The sequence below is a fragment of the Dreissena polymorpha genome, chromosome 3 (assembly GCF_020536995.1).
Source record: "Dreissena polymorpha isolate Duluth1 chromosome 3, UMN_Dpol_1.0, whole genome shotgun sequence".
Classification (NCBI taxonomy): Eukaryota; Metazoa; Mollusca; class Bivalvia; order Myida; family Dreissenidae; genus Dreissena; species Dreissena polymorpha.
Window position 1 is genome coordinate 128,799,461 of NC_068357.1, and position 17,385 is coordinate 128,816,845.

General features: G+C 34.9%; 1 protein-coding gene across 8 annotated transcripts in view; it reads left to right on the forward strand.

Moving 5' to 3' along the window:
• The window catches only part of LOC127871410 (uncharacterized), a 34,850-nt gene extending 17,733 nt beyond the window's left edge, over positions 1-17,117 (forward strand). The window contains exons 7-10 of one of the 8 annotated variants that reach the window (XR_008045324.1): positions 1,884-2,029; positions 3,306-3,460; positions 8,876-11,786; positions 11,822-17,117. Coding sequence is in view for 1 of the 8 variants with exons in the window: in XM_052414314.1 (XP_052270274.1) it covers positions 1,884-2,029; positions 3,306-3,460; positions 8,876-9,690 (1,116 nt within the window). In the remaining 7 variants the exon portion in view is untranslated. Of the gene's footprint in view, positions 1-1,883; positions 2,030-3,305; positions 3,461-8,875 lie in introns of all 8 variants that reach the window. The other 7 variants (XR_008045323.1, XR_008045320.1, XR_008045321.1 and 4 more) reach the window with 7 other exon arrangements.
• Positions 17,118-17,385: the final 268 nt, after the last annotated feature.

The window sequence follows — 17,385 nt, forward strand, 5'->3', positions numbered from 1 at the left end:
GGGTTTTTATATGTCGTTCGAAAATGGTCCAGATTGGTGAAAAAACATGGCCGCCAGTGAGCGGGGCATTTTTCTCTATATGTATATAGTGAAAACATGTGAACACTCTAGAAGTCACATTTTTTGCCCGAAATTTGGTCAGAACATATGTTTCCTTGATACAAGAGTTGATTTTGAAAATGGTTCCGGTCAGTTGAATAACATGGCTGGCGGGGGCGGGGGGGCAGTTTTCTTATATTTATATAGTAAAAAAAAGCTTGTGATCACTCTAGAAGTCACATTTTTTGCCCAATCATCATGAAACTTGGTGAACAGATTGGTTTTATATATATCTCAGATGAGTTTGCAAATGGTCCCGATGGGCGAATAAACATGGCTGCCAGGGGGGTGGGGCAGTTTTCCTAATGTGACTATATAGAAAGAAACCTTGTGATTGAACACTATAGATGTCTAATCGTCGTGAAACTTAGTCAATACATTGGTTTTATTGATTTCTTGGATAAGTTGGAAAATGACTCAGATCGGTGAAATACACTTTTTAGCTCACCTGATTTCTCAGGTGAGGTTTTAGGATTGGTCATTGTCCGCTGTCAAATTGTCCACATTGGTTTGTAAACGCTCTAGCATTCACATTTCTAAAGCATTCTTTATCAAAGTTGCTGAAAGATCTCAGTCTAGTTTGATGATGAGCAAAATCACATAATTAATGCCATAATTATTGCCCTTAGATTGTCCAAATTTTCATTAAATTATACAAAATCCTTGTAAGCAAAGTTTGATGTTTGGTAAGGGGGGTCAACTCAAATTCACATATTTCAAATCTTACAAAAACAAAAACACTCCCTACTCCAGAGTTTTGGTTCAATAATGATGAAACTTGACCAGGATGTTTGTCTGGTCAATATCTAGGTCAAGTTTGACATTAGGTAAAGATTGAATGAACCGACTCCTCTCAGGTGAGCGAACTAGTTAAAGATTTAAGCAGTGCTCTGGGAAAAGGGGGCTTAACGCATGTCCGCCTAAGCCTGATTTTCATTAGTAAGACACTTCTTTTATTATATAAAACATTATAAAAAGGAAAGCCTTGTTCCTAATAAGCCTGTGGGGACTGCATAGGCTAACAGTGGGGACTGCATAGGCTAACAGGGACGATACTTTATGCAGATGCATGAAGCCCTTTTTTGGCCTGTGTGTCTGTCTGTCATTGTATGTGTCTGTCTGTCATTGTATGTGTGTGTCTGACCCAAAATGTTAACCTTGGTCATCACTTTTGCAATATTGATTATTGCAACTGAATATTTGGCATGTATGTGTATCTCATGGAGCTGCACATTATGAGTGGTGAAAGATCAAGGGTATCCCTCAAGGTCAAATGTATGGCTTCAAAGCGGCGCAGTAGGGGGCATTGTGTTTCACAAACACAGCTCTTGTTTTTCAATGCTTTGAGAATTTTGTTAAGACTCATGATTTCTTGCAATTGGGAAATATCAAGGAAAGGGACTTAGGGATTAATTCAAACAAGTGTAACAATTGCTATATTTGGTATTTTAAATGTGTTCATCGGTTTTAAATGTGCATAATGTGTTTCTCTATTATAAATGTGTTTATTTATTGTAAATCTACGCCTTTGATGATTAACATGTTTACAGTATTAAGGCTGATTTTGTAATATATGTCACTTATCAGTAATACTCAATTTTCCTACAAATCAGATTTGATAAGTAATTCAGAAAGCTTGATCGTTAGTTTCAAAGACCTTTCTTGTAAATACATGTGTTGCCCGTGTTTGTAGGACTTAAATGTTGTGGCCTAAGGCATAATTATAAACCATAGGATCAATGTCAGTCTGAACATCTAGTAATCCCTTCTTTAACTTGTTTCAGGGCTATGCAAACATTCTTCTCCAGCAAGGCAGTCCGGAATATGAGTATGTTGTGGTGCGCTTTTTTGAGTCAATGGTGGATCACTCAGTCGAGGTGACTGGTGTATACAGGGTGCAGAATCCTATACAGTGGAAATACTACACTGTGTAAGTGTGCTTGTGGTTTTGTTTGAAACAAAATACTGGGCTATCAGCAAGTGAAAAAATAAGTCTTTTTTTTTGTAATAGAAATTGCTGTTAATTTTTATGCCCCCTTCGAAGAAGAGGGAGTATATTGTTTTGCAGATGTTGGTCTGTCCACCAAATGGTTTCTGGATGATAACTCAAACACGCTTAGGCCTAGAGATCATGAAACTTCATAGATACATTGATCATGACTTCACATGTGCATTCGCTTGGGACAGTAGATGAACCCTATTGAAATTGGGGTCACTAGGTCAAAGGTCAAGGTCACTGTCTCAATAAGAGTGAAAATCATTTCTCATCAATAACTCGTCAACGGATTGACTGATTGGCTTGATACTTTGCATATGCATTGGCCTTGGACAGAAGATGACTGTTATTGAAATAGGGGTCACTAGCTCAAAGGTCAAGGTCACTGTCACAATAAGTGTCTAATTGTTTCCGATCGATAACTCATCAACGAATTGACTGATTGGCTTGATACTTCACATATGCATTGGCCTTGGACTATAGATGACCCCTACTGAAATTGGGGTCACTAGGTCAAAGGTCAAGGTCACTGTCTGGATAAGTGTCAATATCGTTTCCGATCAAAAACTCGTCAACTAATTGACCGATTAGCTTGATACTTTTGATACTTCCCATGCCCATTGGCCTTGAAAAGAAGATGACCCCTTTTCAATTGGGGTCACTAGGTCAAAGGTCAAGGTCACTTTCACAATAATTCACAGTAAATTTAAGTATAAATAAAAACATATTTTATCTATGCCAATTATAATATATCTGGTGGTTACAAGGTAGGAATCCGTCTCTTTTGCGCTTTAAAACTTAAAAATAATCGCGTTTGTCGAAATGGACATATACGTATAGAAATCATATTCGGTTTTAAAATTTAAAAAAATAATAAATTACTTGCCAACTAGGCTATAGATATAATGACAATTTTGCACACTTTCAAATTGCATCTATATGTATTGATTAACATTGTATTTCATTTCAAGGTGTGTGGCTTTAAACAATATCAAAGCCTTGTTATGAATGGTATCCATTTGTTATTTGAATACACTTGTAAGAAACGTAAAGTAATAGTAACCTGGTGAAAGTTCCATTAACCCAAAGTTCCTTAAACAAAACTGATTTATTTGGCCAATTTTGCATTTCTCGTCTGTCAGGCAAGTGGTTCATGTTTGGTCTAAAGAATGTTAAAATAAGTTAAAATGTCTTTTCTACCAAAATGCAGAAAAAAGGCAGAGATGATCCAAGATAACGAGGGCTTTGGGAGAGTTGTTGAAGGAAATCTGTTTCACGGAACCTCATCCAATGCCGTGGATGCCATTTGTAGAAAGGGGTTTGACTGGAGATTGTGTGGCAAACATGGTACTCTGTATGGACAAGGTGAGTGGACATGTTAACCCTTTCAACGCTGGAACCAAATTTTGAAGGCCTTTGCAAACAGTTTGGATCCAGATGAGACGCCACAAAACGTGGCGTCTCATCAGGATCCAAACTGTTTGCTATTCTGATAGTATTTTTTGAAAAAAATCGAAGAAAATGCTAATTTTAAAAATTCAGCAGACGACATTTTAGCAGACGACAAATTTCCCAGCATGCAAAGGGTTAAAGATAAATCTGTTTAATTAATGTAAATATCAAATAAACTTGAACTGCCTTAAAACCTAAACTTGACAATGAACATCCTATTTTATACTGATATTGTAAATTTTTCATTACAAGCCAAACTACCTGACATTTACAGATGTTCAGAGGTTTTCCTGCTATGAGTCATTTGCACAGATTTGTGAGCTGGTGAGACAATTGTAAAAGTGTCCATTTTTAAAGTAGTCAAAGATCTGAAAAATTAGAAAAATATACTGTGAGTCAAAAGCAAGCTACTGAAGGCAAACCGGCGCATGCAAGCGGCAAAAAACATGGGCTGATAGTGTCTGTGGGTTATAAACAGTTAATTATGAACATAAGCGACAAACAGATCAAATGGAAAAACTGAAACCACTAAATGTTATGAATGTTGTTTGTAATGCAATTGACACATTTTATATGTATAATTAACGAGCTAACAAACACCATGTATGAAATTAAATAATCCATTGACAAACACTGGGAAAACTTCAACTAAGACCAATTATTTGAAAGATAATTAGAGCTTGTAAAAACAGTGGAATTCTGAAATATTCAGTGTCCAAAATCTGACAATTAACAAATATAAGTGTGTACATATAAATATGTTGATTTCATTTGAGATCTCTTATGTGCAGATGTTTGATGTTTATTTTCTTATTCAGATGCACAATTTGTGTGGTACGATGTTCAATAAGATAATTCTGATACATTAATGCAGCATTTTGTTTTATTGATAGTTTTAAATATCAAGGAGCAATTTACCGGCATATAACGATTTTTTAATTGCATATAAATGTGGTATCAATTATTTTGGGCCAGTGAAACCACCGCATGTCTACACCAAAATAAAATACAAGATATTGATTATTCCAATTGTGGTGGAGCGCAGTTTGGTACTTGTTGAACCTTATAACAGATTTGTAATAAGTTTAAAACTTGTATACATTAACAGATTTATAGACATCAACATTTTGTATTTGAAGTTTAAGTGTGATCTTTTAGTTCTTGATACAAAAATATTATGCAATTGCAACAGTTTCGGCTCAGTAGTATAATTACCGTAGCTCACCTTAGCACAAATTACTCTTTGTGAGCTGTTGCTGAAAGTCTATGACGTGCAGCATTGTGTGTTGTCAGGTGTCATCTTGTAGCTCTTAAACAAATTGAAGCCATATTTTGTAAGCAAATGTTAACCAACAAATCTAGACAGAATGTTTATATTATAAATGAAAATTATTTTTTCCATTTTAGCTCACCTGAGCTTACAAAAGCTAATTGTGAGCGTTTCTGAACAGTTTTTGTCTTTTGTGCCTTGTCGGCCGACAACATTTACCTTGTGTTCACTCTAGAGGAAACATTAATTGCCAAATCTTCATTGAACTTGGCCAGAACATTAGTTTTATTGATGTCTTTGACGAGTTAAAAACTGGGTTACATGGGGTCAAGAACTACAACAAGTTAAAGGATAAGGTTGTACACTTGCTAGAAATCACATATATCTTACTAAAATTGCTATAACTTCTTTATGTATGATCAGATTTGATTCATACTTTGACTCCACCCAAACCATCCCCCACTCCACGCCCCACCCAGAATCCCCCCCACCAAAAAATCTTTTTTCCATTTTTTTTCTTTTTAGCTCACCTGAGCACAACGTTTTTTGTCTGTCGTGCGTGGTCCGTCGTTCATCATCAACATTTTGCCTTGTGAACAGTCTAGAGGCCACATTTATTGTCTGATCTTCATGAAATTCAATCAGAACATTTGTCCCATTGATACCTCTACTGAGTTCGAAACTGGGTCATGCTGGGTCAAAAACTAGGTCACTAGGTCAAAAGAAAAAAAACAACCTTGTGAAAACCGTAGAAGTCACATTTGATGCCCAATCTTCATGTAACTTTGTCAAAATGATATGTTGGTTGAGTTCAAAAATGGTTTCGGTCCATTGAAAAACATGGCCGCCAGGGGGCGGGGCAGTATTCCTTATATGGCTAAAGAGAAACCTTGTAAACACTCTAGAGGTCACTTTTTGCCCAATCATCATGAAACTTGGTCAAAACATTGGTTTCATTGATATCTCGGACGAGTTCGAAAATGGTCCAGATCGGTGAAAAAACATGGCCTCCAGGGGCTGGGGCAGTTTTCCTTCTATGGCTTTACTAAAACCTTGTTAACACTCTAGAGGCCACATTTATTGTCCAATCTTCATGAAATTTGATCAGAAGATTGGTCTCAATGATATCTTGGATGAGTTTGAAAATGGTTACGTTTGCTTGAAAAACATGGCTGCCAAGTTGCAGCATTTTTCCTTATATGGCTATATATGGCTATAGTAAAATCTTGTGAACACTCTAGAGGCCACATTTATTGTCCAATCTTCATGAAATTTGGTCAGAAGTTTAATCTCAATGATATCTTGGATGAGTTCGAAAATGGTTACATTTGCTTGAAAAACATGGCTGCCAAGGGGCGGGGCATTTTTCCTCATATGGCTATAGTAAAATCTTGTTAACACTCTAGAGGCCACATTTATTGTCCGATCTTCATGAAACTTGGTCAGAAGATTCACCCCAATAATATCTTGGATGAGTTCAAAAATGATGCTGGTTCGTTGAAAAACATGGCTGCCAGGGGGCGGGTCATTTTTCCTTATATGGCTATAGTAAAACCTTGTCAACACTCTAGAGGCCACATTTATTTTCCGATCTTCATGAAATTTTGTCAGAAGATTAATCTCAATGATATCTTGGATGAGTTCGAAAATGGTTACATTTGCTTGAAAAACATGGCTGCCAAGGGGCGGGGCATTTTTCCTCATATGGCTATAGTAAAATCTTGTTAACACTCTAGAGGCCACATTTATTGTCCGATCTTCATGAAACTTGGTCAGAAGATTCACCCCAATAATATCTTGGATGAGTTCAAAAATGATGCTGGTTGGTTGAAAAACATGGCTGCCAGGGGGGCGGGTCATTTTTCCTTATATGGCTATAGTAAAACCTTGTCAACACTCTAAAGGCCACATTTATTTTCCGATCTTCATGAAATTTGGTCAGAAAATTTGTCCTAATGATATCTTGAATGAGTTCGAAAATGGTTTTGGTTGCTTAAAAAACATGGCCACCAGGGGCGGGGCATTTTTCCTAATATGGCTATATATCATGCTTTAGTAAAACCTTGTTAACACTCTAGAGGACACATTTATTGTCCGATCATCATGAAACTTGGTCACATGATTTGTCCCAATGATATCTTGGATGAGTTCGAAAATGGTTCCGGTTGGTGGAAAAACATGGCCGCCAAGGGGGCGTGGCATTTTTCCTTATAAAGCTATATTTAAACCTTGTTAACACTCTAGAAGCCATATTTATTGTACGATCATCATGAAACTTTGTCAGAAGATTTGTCCCAATGATATTTGGACAAGTTCGAAAGTGGTTCCAGTTGCTTGAAAAACATGGCTACCAGTGGGCGGGGCATTTTTCCTTATATGGACTTATGAATCTTCATGAAACTTTGTCAGTATATTTGTTTAAATGATATCTTGGATGTGTATGAAAATGGTTCTGGTCCGTTGAAAAAGTGGCTGCCAGGGTGTTCACTAGTCATGAAAGTTGGTAAGAAAATATTGTTCTAATGACATCTTGGGCTGCACAGAACAGGTCAGTTCCTTTGAATCTCAGGTGAGCGACTTTGGGCCTTTCAGGCCCTCTTGTTTTTGAAAGATCATCTCGCCCCTTTGGTGCAAAAAGGTACCATGTGACATTGAAATTAGAAGGCACACGGTACCTTTTTGTACCAATAGGGCGATCTAATAAATAACCACACCCCACACTATACTCCCCTCTCCACCCCCCCCCCCCGACCCCCCCCCCCCCCCAAAAAAAAATATTTGTTTGAAACATGGTTAAAAAAAACACGCATATTAATTTTTATTATTTTTAATTTTTAGCTCTGCGTTTTCTGAGAAAACCCGAGGTATTGTCATAGCCAGCTCGTCGTGTCGGCTGACGTCCGCGTCTTGCTAAACCTTAACATCTTGTTAAGGTTTTAAACATTGGCTCTAAAATCGAATTTGAAACTTAATATGTAGATGCACCTTGATGAGTTTTACACGCCACACCCAATTTGGGGTCACTAGAGCAAAGGTCACGGTCACTGTAACCTTGAAAAAACAAAAAAAAATCTGACAAGCTTTAATTTATTTAAAACTGCACCCGTACCCGTTCGTGGCACTTGTTATGCGGTGCTCTTGTTGAAACACTGTCCAACTATCCTACCATAAAATCCCACCCTCATTTTTTATTTTTTTTTCTTTTATTTTCATTTTTGAAATATAATGTAATAAATGACCACATCCCCACACTATACACCCCTTTCCACCCCCACCCCTCCCCCCTTTTTGATTGAAGTATTGAGATAGGTCCCTTCACCTTAAAAAAGAAAAATAGATGAGCGGTCTCGTTAGGCGGTGCTCTTGTTTTTCAAAGTTGTCTTGAAAGTTGATTGCAATATTTTTTAACCATGTGAATACTCAAAGCCACATTTTGTTGCCATATCACTATGAAACTTACGCAGAAGATTTGTTCAAATAATAACTTGGGAGAGTTGACAAATGGTTCTGGTATGTTGAAAAACATGGCCACCATGCGGCGATGCAGTTTTTTTACTATGGCTAGAGTGAAACCTTTTTTAACACTAGAAGTAACATTATTTTGCCCAATGATCATGAAACTTGCACAGAACATTTGTTCATATAATATCTTATGCAAGCTGGAAAATGATTCCAGTAAGTTTAAAAACAAGGCAACCATTGGTCGAGGCAATTTTCCTAATATGGCTACAGTGAAATATTATGAACAATAGAAATCACATTTTTTACACAATCATTATTTAACTGGCCGATACCATTTTTAAAATGGTATTTTAGCCATGTTTGAAATTGGATCATGGTCTGTGGCAAAACATGGCCACTAGGTCAAATCTTAAGAAAACACTCAAAAAATGGGTTTGTTTTATTTTAAAGTTTACATTGACATATAAATTTCATTTAAAAAGAACAGTATTGAACACATATTTTCATTAAACATTAACAACTAACTTATCATGAATATTGACCTCTAAAATATCATATTAATTTAACAAAAATAATGAATACATATTTTTTTGCAGGTTCCTATTTTGCCACCAATGCGTCCTACTCCCATCAGTACACGGATCTGAGAAAGCCCCAGTCATCGCTGATGCCTTCAATGACTCTTCAATCCCAAGGCGCTCAGTCATTGATCACATCAAGGATGCACTCTTTTTATAATCATCCGGGATTAGCTTCCAATATGCGTCAAAACCTTCTGATGAATCCTGTGCCAACACTTCCCGGCGGGTCATTCCAATTTGGACCAATGAATCTGTCGCAAAACACCACCCCAAATCCTCCGTCTCATCCGACATCTCATGGTTCCCAGCACAACATTGGGTGCCCCTTCTCTAGCAATCCAATAGGCCTGTCAATACAGGACACCAACATAGGTAACCATGGTAATGGATGTCTTTGTCCTCAGCATGCAGTGGGCAGTACAGATCTTCAACCAATGCCTGTTCCCCCTGGACAGCCTGGTCCAAGCAGTGGTATAACATACGCTGGTGGGAATTTCAGACCATATTCCAGGAAAATCATACCACAACCGGTTCCCATTCGACAAATATCTGGGTTGCCGTCTTCTGCTCTCAATACTACAGGCATGCAAACAGATCAGGACAAGTTCAAAGCTAGGATGTTCTTTGCCAAGGTGCTGGTCGGTAGCTATACGACTGGAAATCCTAAACTACGTAAACCTCCGGCTCGGTATACGGATGATCCTTTTGGAAAATGTTACGATTCTTGTGTGGATAATATGCAGAACCCTAAAATATTTGTGATATTTGACACGACTCAGGCCTATCCTGAGTACCTTATAGAGTACACTTACGGCAAATCATTGTATTGATGTGTGCCCGCTTTTTTAAAATTGTTCATATTAAAGAAGATTCCTTAGTGTGCAGTTAGTTAAATGACTTGATTTATCAAACAGCTGCATTAAAATCTGTCTGATATAATGTTGCTTGATATATTTTGTTTTTATCAGTTCAACAGGAAGTTGTTGTAACAGTTGATGTTTGGAGGTAGGTCGTATTACTAGGAATGAACTACAAAGTCAAAAATAAAAGTAAAATAAAATCAGATTTAACAAAACAAACAATTTGATACCAAGATGAAATAAAAAATTAATACAAAAAGCTACACAAACAGCGAAATACATATTTTACAAATATTAAGAGCAAGTGCACATGATGTCATTATTAACAGGTCAAACGTCAAAATTCATATTCATTCCTGCTAAAAATGCAGCGTTGTAGCATTTTTTTTCATTATTGTGAAATAAAGTAGAGGTATGATAAACCAAAATACCGGTTACCGTCTGATCTTTTTGTAATATATCAGGCTCGCCACGAATAAAAAAAGAGCTCAGCAAGCCTTTCCGTTATATTATTCTAAGCCTTTTTTAATATATATAAAAAATATCAGGCACTAACCAGTTATTCTTTATATATAGGGATGCAATTAATAAGCTCTTAGTAAGTTCATGGCTGAGTTGAGGTTATACAAATATTGTTCAATATTCTAGCAAAAAAAGTGTTAACTTCATTACGAACGAATGCTTTCCGGTTAGTTTGTTATTGTTGTACAAATAAGAGAGTCTGATTCATTGGCATTGTGTTAGTGTATCCAAATAGCTTAAATATGTTTTTGTATAAATTCCATTTTAGTTGCTAAGGGATAACTATGTTGGAGTGGATAACGAAAAGATCTTAGGCACATTAGCAATGTGCTATGCCCTGATCACTTGCCCCTCCAGCTGGTCAAGGCACTTAAAGTGTGAAAATCTTATGGTATTAACCCTTTCTGTGCGGGAACCAAATTTTGAAGGCCTTTGCAAACAGTTTGGATCCAGATGAGACGCCACAAAACGTGGCGTCTCATCTGGATCCAAACTGTTTGCTATTCTGATAGTATTCTTTGAAAAAAAATCGAAGAAAATGCTAATTTTAGAAATTCAGCAGACAACATTTTAGCAGACGACAAATTTCTCAGCATGCAAAGGGTTAATGAGCCTTGCTATGAGAAAATGGGGCTTAATGCATGTGCATTAAGTGACATCCTATATGAACCTTACACGCCACACAGACTCATTACTATAGCACTTTCCGCCAAAACTGGATTTGCACTAAGACTTCTTTTTACTATGGATGGGAAAACATATTAGAATATTCTGATATTAGAAAATCGACCTACTATTCAAATCCTGAATTCTGATCAGAATATTTTATTTCTCTGTATGGCAAAAGGGAGAGTATCTGGGGACAGGCATTATTTGTTGTTTTATCTGTCAGTTTGCAAGGGTGTTTATACAAAGTGTTTATCTACTGCTTAAGAGTATTGCTATCTTATTTACAGTTCAGCATCTCTCAATTAAAACAACAAAGGGAACTTGCATTATCTTCATATGGTCATTTGTTTTTAACTGCTTGATCAATACATTTCATCCATCATAATCTATTCAGAAATTATTTACTCAAATATTAACCAATTAAATTTGTTTTCAATATATTATTTTACATTTGATAGGGTTCATTTCAAACAAGCTATATGGTCTAGATCCATCTAAAATTTATATTTTACTTACTATTTAGTTAAATCAATTCACAATTCCACCCTCAATTGCTCAAGTCATAAGCAATTTTGTTAAGCATTGAAATAAATAAGGATTACAGTAATACATGTATGTTTAAGGGAAGTGTCTTTCACATATATCTTTTGAAAATAAAATGTGGCAAATGCCAAACATAATTGTCAACTTGTTTTCAGTTTTCCTTTTTCAAAGATGTACATAGGATATGATTTATAATGGTATTAGTGGCAATCCGTATACTCCCTTCATGACATGTGTAGGTCCAGACATTTTGATCTAAAATTTAATAAAGAATATTCAAATATGTTTGTATACCAGGTAATATAGAAGATTCAAATATGTTTGTATACCAGGTAATATAGAAGATTCAAATATGTTTGAATACCAGGTAATATAGAAGATTCAAATATGTTTGAATACCAGGTAATATAGAAGATTCAAATATGTTTGAATACCAGGTAATATAGAAGATTCAAATATGTTTGAATACCAGGTAATATAGAAGATTCAAATATGTTTGAATACCAGGTAATGAACAACAAATATTTGAATAACATTTCAGTATGCATTTTCATCCATAACTTAAAATGCAAAATTAAATAAAAGAGGAAAATGTTGTCCCTGGTTCTTTTTTCCATCCATGACATTTTAAGCAGCAATCTGAACCTTTTTTCTTCCAAGATCTTTCTGTACATACAGTATGATTTGATTGTTATCCCTTAATATGATAGATTGTTTAGGATAGACATTGGCTTAAATAATTGGCAAATTATTCAAAAGTTGACATTAAATCTTAAACAGTTAATGCTATGTGAACTTAGAATTTTGAGAACATCATTTGTGTTTACTTAAAGTGGTTAAAATTTGAATAAAGTAAAAACATTTTTAATAACGTTTAGTTATACATGTAATTGGTTTTTGCCACACTATTTAAACTAAGGTAAAACAATATTCAGCTGGTATAAACACCTGTCTCACAAAGGCCAGGTTAAAAAAAGTAGGAAATGGTATAGGAAGATTAACTACCAAAAACACAACCAGACAATATTTTCGAAAGACAGAAAAACACACTCGTTTTTAACATATTTTGAAGTCTTCGATAGTATTTGTTTTTAATTGTGTGTGTTATAGTCACAATTAATGAACCTTCAGTCTAGTTTCTGTAGAAAATTGATAGTTTAAGTGGCATGGTACAAATAATACATTGAATTACTAAATAATTCTAAAGGGTAGAAATATGAGCATGATTATTGAAACAATTGAATGAGAAACGCAATGAAAGGTATGAATAAACTAAATAGATTCCAGGTAGATCTGCTTTACAGTGCAAGCTGGGCTCTGGAAAAATGCATTTGCTTAAAATGTCGTCCCAGATAGCCTTTGCAGTCTGCAGGGACAACACTTTCTGCTTTTTTGAATTTTTAATGACAGAAAGTCTTCTGTAAATGAAAATCCGGGTAGGAAGTGCCTTCCCTGATTAGCCTGTGCGGACTGAGTAGGCTAATATGGCTGACACTTTTCATGCATGCATTAAGCACCATTATCCCAGAATGAGGCTCAGATTTATTGATATGAGTCGCGTTCTGAGAAAACTGGGCATAATGCATGTGCGTAAAGCATCGTCCCAGATTAGCCTGTGCAGTCCGTAAGGCTAATCAGGAACAACACTTTGCGCCTAAATTGGATTTTTGCTAAGAAGAGACTTCATTTTAATAAAAAATGTCATAAAAGCGGAAAGTGGTGTCCCTTATTAGCCTGTGCAGACTGCACAGATTAATCTGGGACGACACTTTACGTACATGCATTATGCCCAGTTTTCTCAGAATATGACTCATATGTATCCACATTTGATGTGCAGTTATACTTTATGACCATGGTCATTGAAGTACTTTTATGAGGAAGGAAAGAACATTTTTACTGAGGATTGCTTAAATGATACAATATGCATGAACTACATCCTGGATGCTAACACTTTGTGTTTATAAGCATTTGTGGAAGCCAAGATCTTATCCAAATAATTGTTCATGTGGAAAGCTTTTGTAATAGGCTTTTAAACAAATTGTTTTCGGCCAAAAGTTTCCATAAATATTTTAGTCATATTCACAAGGTAAATGGCTGAATGAACATTAATGTTTCACTATGTAAGCAATAATTCTAAAGATTTGTTAATCCAATTTTTGTACATTACTAACAATTAGCAAATAATTTCAACAGAATAATTATTGTCAACATTTATTGGTCTGTAATTGAAATTTTCACCAATTTGTTTTTCACTATTTAAAAATGCATTCTTGCTTAAGTATTGTTGTATGCAATTGGAGATTTTGCATGACTGTGGTGTTCTAGTGTGTTATACAAACCTTCAGACCAACAAAACCATGAAATATTCTATTTGTTATATTCACTGTAAAAATAAAAACAGTCAAACTTTAATTTACTAGTGCAACAAAAGCATATAATTTCTTACGAATGCTGTGTACAATCTGAAAAAAGTTATATCATTAAAATGAACTGAATAAATATTTACCTGACATGCTGACATCATTAGGATGTGTATAAAAATGGCCTCATTCAAAAGTCAGGGTTCTTCCAGCATTCCCATTCATAAACAGATTCCTCTCGGTAAGATACACAACACTGATCTTGTATACAATTAGCAAATAATTTCAACAGAATAATTATTGTCAACATTAATTGGTCTGTAATTGAAATTTTCACCAATTTGTTTTTCACTATTTAAAAATGTATCTTGTATTGGATACAAAATAAAAAAATTCACATAATGTTAAGATATGTAATACAATCTGCACTGTATTATAACCAAACAAGAGATGTGTTTGTCAGAAACACAATGCCCCCTACTGCGCCGCTTTGATTTTTTTGATTTTTTTTTTATCATTTGGCAGGTTCTGATAATTATCTCCCTTTGAAGCTTATTACTTCCCTTCAATTTGTTTTTTTTACTTTTGACCATGAAGGATGACCTTGACCTTTCACTTCTCAAAATGTGCAGCTTTATGAGATACACATGCATGCCAAATATCAAGTTGCTATCTGAAGCGACATAGAAGTTATGAGCATTTTTTGAAACCTAAACGCGAAACCTTAACGCAAAGTGTGACGGAAAGACAGACGGACGGTCTGATCACTATATGCCGTCCTAGGGAAGCATAAAAATCATATACTAGCCTCTTGGTTGTCACATATATTGATTATTTAGATTATAACTCCCGGAGTGAGGTCATAAGGCACTGAACATTCAGTTCACTCAAGTTTGCTTTTGCAGCTGATTTGGCCAACTATTGTTGTTGTTTTTTATTGTAAAACTGTAAAATACTAAAAAATTTAACAGTTTTCCGTATTCGCGATGTGATGTTTTACCCATTTTCTACATATAGTTATATATCAATTAGGCAGTTATGTATTTGATATAAATTATCATGTGTTATATACATGTATTGCACCTAAACTTTTGTAAGCACATACATCTGTATATTTTAAATGGTTGAACACCCGTCAATGTTATGTACAGGACAAAAAGTCACTGGGTAAAATTTATTTAGATGATTCGTTATGTAGAACTCTAGCATGGCTTGTTTGAAAAAATATATGTTTTCTACGAAGAAATGATTTAATATTGTTAACTCTTAGAGTGCTGTAACTTTTGCAATCAAAGCAATATTCATGATTGTACCACAGATTTAGTGGGGAACGGATGAATCTTCTTAACATTTTTAATATCAGATATGACTGGTGTCATGGGAAAATGGGTCTTATGCCATAGCAGCCAGCATTGGTCCAGGCCTGCACATTTGCTCTGACTGGTCAGGAGTTATTCTGTCCACTAATGAGACCATGAAACCTTGCCTGACTTTAAAGCGGACAGGGTAGCTGGCCCTATATGGTGTGAAACCCACTTTTACATGATACACATCATATTTTAGTTTCATGCTTGATTCAGAACTAGCATTTTGTGATCATTTTTCTCATGTGCAACGGGAAGTTGCTTATTTGTATTTTCTTGTGTGTATATTGTTGAAATCTCATTTTGTCAGTAATTTGGAACCTTAAATATTACTATGATGGTAATGTTTTATAGATGGTAAATAATAAACATGTGAAATATGTTTGTTTGTTTCCCTAATAGAGTGATTAATTTGAGTTATAAAATCTATTTGTATGATTTTAAAACAAACAGTAATATTTTAATATTTTTTGTTCAAAAAATAAAAATTGAAAAAAATGTTTGTGATTTTATGTTACTTGTTAATTTGTTTGCACAGTTTTGGATAAACAGTTTTATTGTTAGTGTTGAATAACAAACCAACTGCATTCAACTGTGATGTCCAGTGATATCAGATTGGTAAACACATCCTTTTTTTCAATATGTATGTCTTGTAGAAACAAAATATTAAGTAAAACTTATGAAAAAAGTAAGAAGAATGCTTTGGAGGGAAGTGCAATTCAAAATAGGTGTTTTTTTGTCAATTAATATCAAACCATGTTTTAATATAAGGTGGTATGTTAATGTTCCAGCATTTTTGTGTAAGTTCAGCATTTGTGTGTGAGCACAATGTTCAATATGTTTGTTATGCAGTGGGTATGTTCTTGTTAATGAGGCTCGATTGGTCATTGTTGGCTCGGGTACTACTTACATGTACCCCGGGTACTCTTAGTATACTTACATGTACCCCAGGTACTGTAAATATACTAAAACATAACCGGTTGATATTAGACTGTGCCTGAGTTGTATTCCCACCCAAAATCCAATGTCGTAAAACGCGCTACATATTACCGTAAAAGGGTATTGTTTATCTTAATCAATGAGTACTGGAAACCGAAAGAATGTGTATGTGTCTATAACAAACTTATCTTAACTAAAAACTGCATCAACATGTTTCTTTAATAAGAGTTTCGATAATACAGAGGCCATTAAACAGAAAATTGAGATTCATGTGAACATAATTCATTTAAAAAAAAGCTGACAACGACTGGTTTAGCGTTAAAATTTCCGGGTTCATTTTAGCATATTCACCGTACCCAGGGTGTGTGTTAGTATACTTAAGAGTAACCTGGGTACATGTAAGTAGTACCTGAGCCGACAATGACCAATCGAGCGTTAATTGGGTGTGCAATATTTATTTGTTTTTGAATATTGTTCTACGATGTTTGAAATAAATCTTTGTCACACTAACTAGTTATTCCTAAAAAAATTATAAAGTGAGTGTAATATTCAATATAATTAATTCTATGAAGAATAAAAGGTGAAGAGCATGTGTATTATAATTAATATTGAAAATGCTTTTTTGTGTTTAGAATTGTTTTATATTGTCAATTATTCCATCTCAAGAAGTCAAGAAGGACATTCTTTTGCATAATGTTTGAGTTGTTTTCCATTGTCAAAAAGATCAATGACACTATTTTCATTGTCATATTTTTATTGTTTTTTGTTAAAGTTTGTCTTAGGTTGTAAGATTGTTGAGTGTTTGCATTTACACAAGATCTATTTAGTTACTTAAATTGAATCATGTGTGATGTTTTTGTCACTACATTTGTTTTATTAGTTTATATAGCAAGCAAGCCTGTACATGCAGTGTAAATTGATAAATTTTAATTTAAACGTTGTAATGTTTGTTCAATTATGTTTTATGAACATCATGGAATAAAAACTTGGGTCAACTCTGCATTGGATGTTTTGAAGTTAAGGTATCTGTCTGTCAGAATGTCCATTACCAAATTCCTTTCTAAGCCATTTCTTTGCCATACCGGTATATTGATCATAACACAATGCGTCAATGGTAACTCTTGTCTGCATACCTCAAAGGTCAAGGTCACACTTAGAGGTCATAGGTCAACTTAGAACATAAGACAGCTGAAACATTATTGTCATGGCCTTATTTTGATGGTGAAATATTTTTTGGCATGAATGAAAACATCTATAAGACAGCTCGT